The sequence below is a fragment of the Triticum dicoccoides genome, chromosome 7B (assembly GCF_002162155.2).
Source record: "Triticum dicoccoides isolate Atlit2015 ecotype Zavitan chromosome 7B, WEW_v2.0, whole genome shotgun sequence".
NCBI classification, from domain to species: Eukaryota; Viridiplantae; Streptophyta; class Magnoliopsida; order Poales; family Poaceae; genus Triticum; species Triticum dicoccoides.
The window spans coordinates 149931994-149934940 of NC_041393.1; the positions used below are offsets into that span (position 1 = coordinate 149931994).

General features: G+C 62.0%; 1 protein-coding gene across 1 annotated transcript; it reads right to left on the reverse strand.

Moving 5' to 3' along the window:
- Positions 1–1048: 1048 nt before the first annotated feature.
- On the reverse strand, positions 1049–2836 carry LOC119335764 (flavonol 3-O-glucosyltransferase UGT89B1-like). Its single transcript, XM_037607841.1, has one exon. It carries the CDS (start codon positions 2737–2739, stop codon positions 1294–1296), a length of 1446 nt encoding a protein of 481 aa, XP_037463738.1. The 5' UTR covers positions 2740–2836; the 3' UTR covers positions 1049–1293.
- Positions 2837–2947: the final 111 nt, after the last annotated feature.

The window sequence follows — 2947 nt, forward strand, 5'->3', positions numbered from 1 at the left end:
CCAGTCACCCAGAGTATGCTCCCTGGTAGGCATGAGCTCGATGTCAATGCCCAATCTCCTGAAGCAGAGAAACCACATTTGCCTGGCATACACACATTGTATGAGAAGGTGTTCCACCGTGTCCTCCTCCTGCTCACACAGAAAACAAGGCAAACTATGCTCTTGCAGTCCGTGTCTGTGCCTACGGTCCGATGTCCAAATCCTATGTTGTAGGGCTAGCCACATGAAGATTTTGCATGTTAACGTAGCCCAACATCGCCAGACTGCCGAAGCGCATTGGAACCGAATGCCTCCATGGCACATCATCTTATAGGCCGATCTTGCGGAATAACTGCCACTTGCCTCCCACTGCGAGACCGGGGTGTCCTCCGTGTCCGGCCTCAACTCCATTTGGACCATAATCTCCCACATTCTTATGAAGTGGAGCAGCTCCTCCGTGGTCATCTCACCCATGATATCCTGAGTCCATGCATGGAGATGTAGCGCTTATTGACCTTCCTCCTATTGACCACTCGCTTCCTTACTTTGCAAACGAGTAGTGGCGCGATCTCGTTGACGTTAGATCCATTGATCCAACGGTCCCTCCAGAACAGCACTTGCGAGCCCTTGCCAATGTTCCACTTTACCAAGCTGTCAAAGGCTAGAGCCACCTGTTTATCCGTGCTGAGGTTCAAACCTTGCCAAGGTCGAACGTTATCGGTCCGCTTCAGCCATTCCCACCTCAACCTAAGCGCCAGCCCCTGCTTGTAGAGATCCATGACTCCAAGGCCTCCTAACTCTTTTGGACGACACACCCGCTTCCAAGCCACCGCGCACTTGCCTCCCTGGATCTCCTCAGTCCCAGCCTAGAAAACCGCGCGGCAACCCTTATCAATCTTCTCCAGAGCCCACTTAGGCGGGTCGGCCACGATCAAATGATGCGTGTCCAAATTCCCGCAACACTGCTGCGATACTCACACCACAAATTTCAAAAGCCTCTTATTACCCTGTAAACCCTGAACCAAACATTCCAGAGGTCATCAAGAACAGTTTACTGGCAAGAAAGTCGAAAAGCAAAACTGACGACATTTTTGATAATATATCTGGCTGGTCGGAATGCAAAGAACAAGTGAACTTCCTGTACATTTTACAGCGGTATTGTACAAGTGGTCGAAATGATGTATGGTAACTGAGCTTTCTGTACATTTTACAGCAGACACCGGTGATTTCTATGTCGAAATGAAACCGAAATTGTAAAATCGCCGTTCGTAAGTTCTGCACGAACTGTTTCATGGATCCTCCGTATATCTTCAGTCAGGCTCCGAGCTCGCGAAGCTCCCGCGCCAGCTCCTCCACCTCCCGCCACGAGCTGCCGCCTTCGCGCACCGCGGCCGCCGCCTCCTCGGCAAGCTCCTTGGCCCGCGCGGCCACATCGACCCACTCCGGCCCCTTCCCCACGACGGTCGACTCGAGCACGCGCACCAGCTCGTCGGCGCTCGGCGCCGTGGCGACGCCGCCCCAGCAGAAGGGCACGGCGGAGCGCAGCTCGTCCACGAGAAGCCGCGCGTTCACAAACTGGTCGGACGTCATCGGCCACGCCAGGATGGTCACCCCGGCCGCCGCGGACTCCAGCACCGAGTTCCAGCCGCAGTGCGTCACGAACCAGCCCACCGCCCGGTGCCGCAGCGCGGCCACCTGCGGCGCCCACCCGCGGATCACCATGCCCCTGCCGCCCGCCGCCGCGCGCTCCTCGAACCCGTCCGGGAGCGTCACCGCCGGCCCGACCGTCCACACGAACGCCGCGCCTGTCTTCTCCAGGGCGGTGGCCAGGGCCGCCGCGTGAACCGGCTGCAGCACCGCCATGCTCCCGAAGCTGATGTACACGACGGACTTGTCCTCGAACTTGTCGAGCCAGGCGCACAGGTCGGCCGCGGCCACCGCCGTCTCGCCGCCGCGGTTGCCCGCGGCGTCGGCCTCCGGTGCCAGCGGCCCCACCGCGCGCACGCGCCGGAAGGCCAGGTCCGCGAGAGGCGCCTCCAGGTACCGCCCCTCGAGCCGCCGGAACGTGTTCGACACGAACGCCGAGCAATCCAAGTTCCAGAGGAAGTTCCTCCTGACCCCCTCTGTAACCTCGTCGCCCTCCTTGTACGTCCGGTAGAGCAAGCTGAGCTGCCGCCACGGGTACACCGGGGCGCCCGGGAGATCCGGGAAGGCGATCGGGCACTCGTCGTCGCTCTCGTCCTCGCGCCGGGGCAGCCGGCGCAGGAGCGAGTGGAGCACGGCGGTGGCGTACACGGCAGACGACGAGAACGCGACGCGAGGGAGGCCGAGCTCGGCGGCGAGCGGCTGCGTCCACCCGCAGAAGAAGTCGGAGAGTATGGCGACGACGCGGTCCGGGGTGCCCGAGCGGGCGCGCACCCAGGAGCCGAGCGGGCCGCGGAGCCCCGCGAAGGCGACGATGAGCGCGCCGAAGAGCACGGGCGGGCACCCCTTGGCGCTCTCGACGCCGGCGGGGAAGGCCGGGTGGTAGGGGAAGGGGAGGGTGAGCGCGCGGACGGCGCCGCCCGGGTGCGCGGCCAGGAGGGGCGCGAGGAGCGGGGCGGTGCCGGGCGTGGCGACGACGGTGAGGCGGAGCCCGCGGGCCGCGAGGAGGCCGGCCAGGTCGAGCAGTGGGATCGTGTGGCCCTGCGCCGGGTACGGGATGACTAGCACGTGGGGCGCCGGAGCGGTGGAGCTATCGCTGGTGGCGCCGGCGGCCATTGCTATGGTGGCAGTGGTGGCGTCGCGGTGAATTGCGACCGCGGAGCCGCGACGTGGGGTGGGGTGGGGTGCGACGTCTGCGGTGTTTGGTGGCACTTCTCCCTCTCTCTCAAAAAAAAGTCTAGGTCAAAGCTCAGCCGAAATATTGTACTTAATCCTTTTTTTCACGTTTGATCGAGATATCGATAGATTCGTTCTTGACTTTGTA

Bases quoted from the DNA above. Each gene is read 5' to 3' on its own strand.
- LOC119335764 (XM_037607841.1), bottom strand. From the start codon at position 2,739: ATGGCCGCCGGCGCCACCAGCGATAGCTCCACCGCTCCGGCGCCCCAC.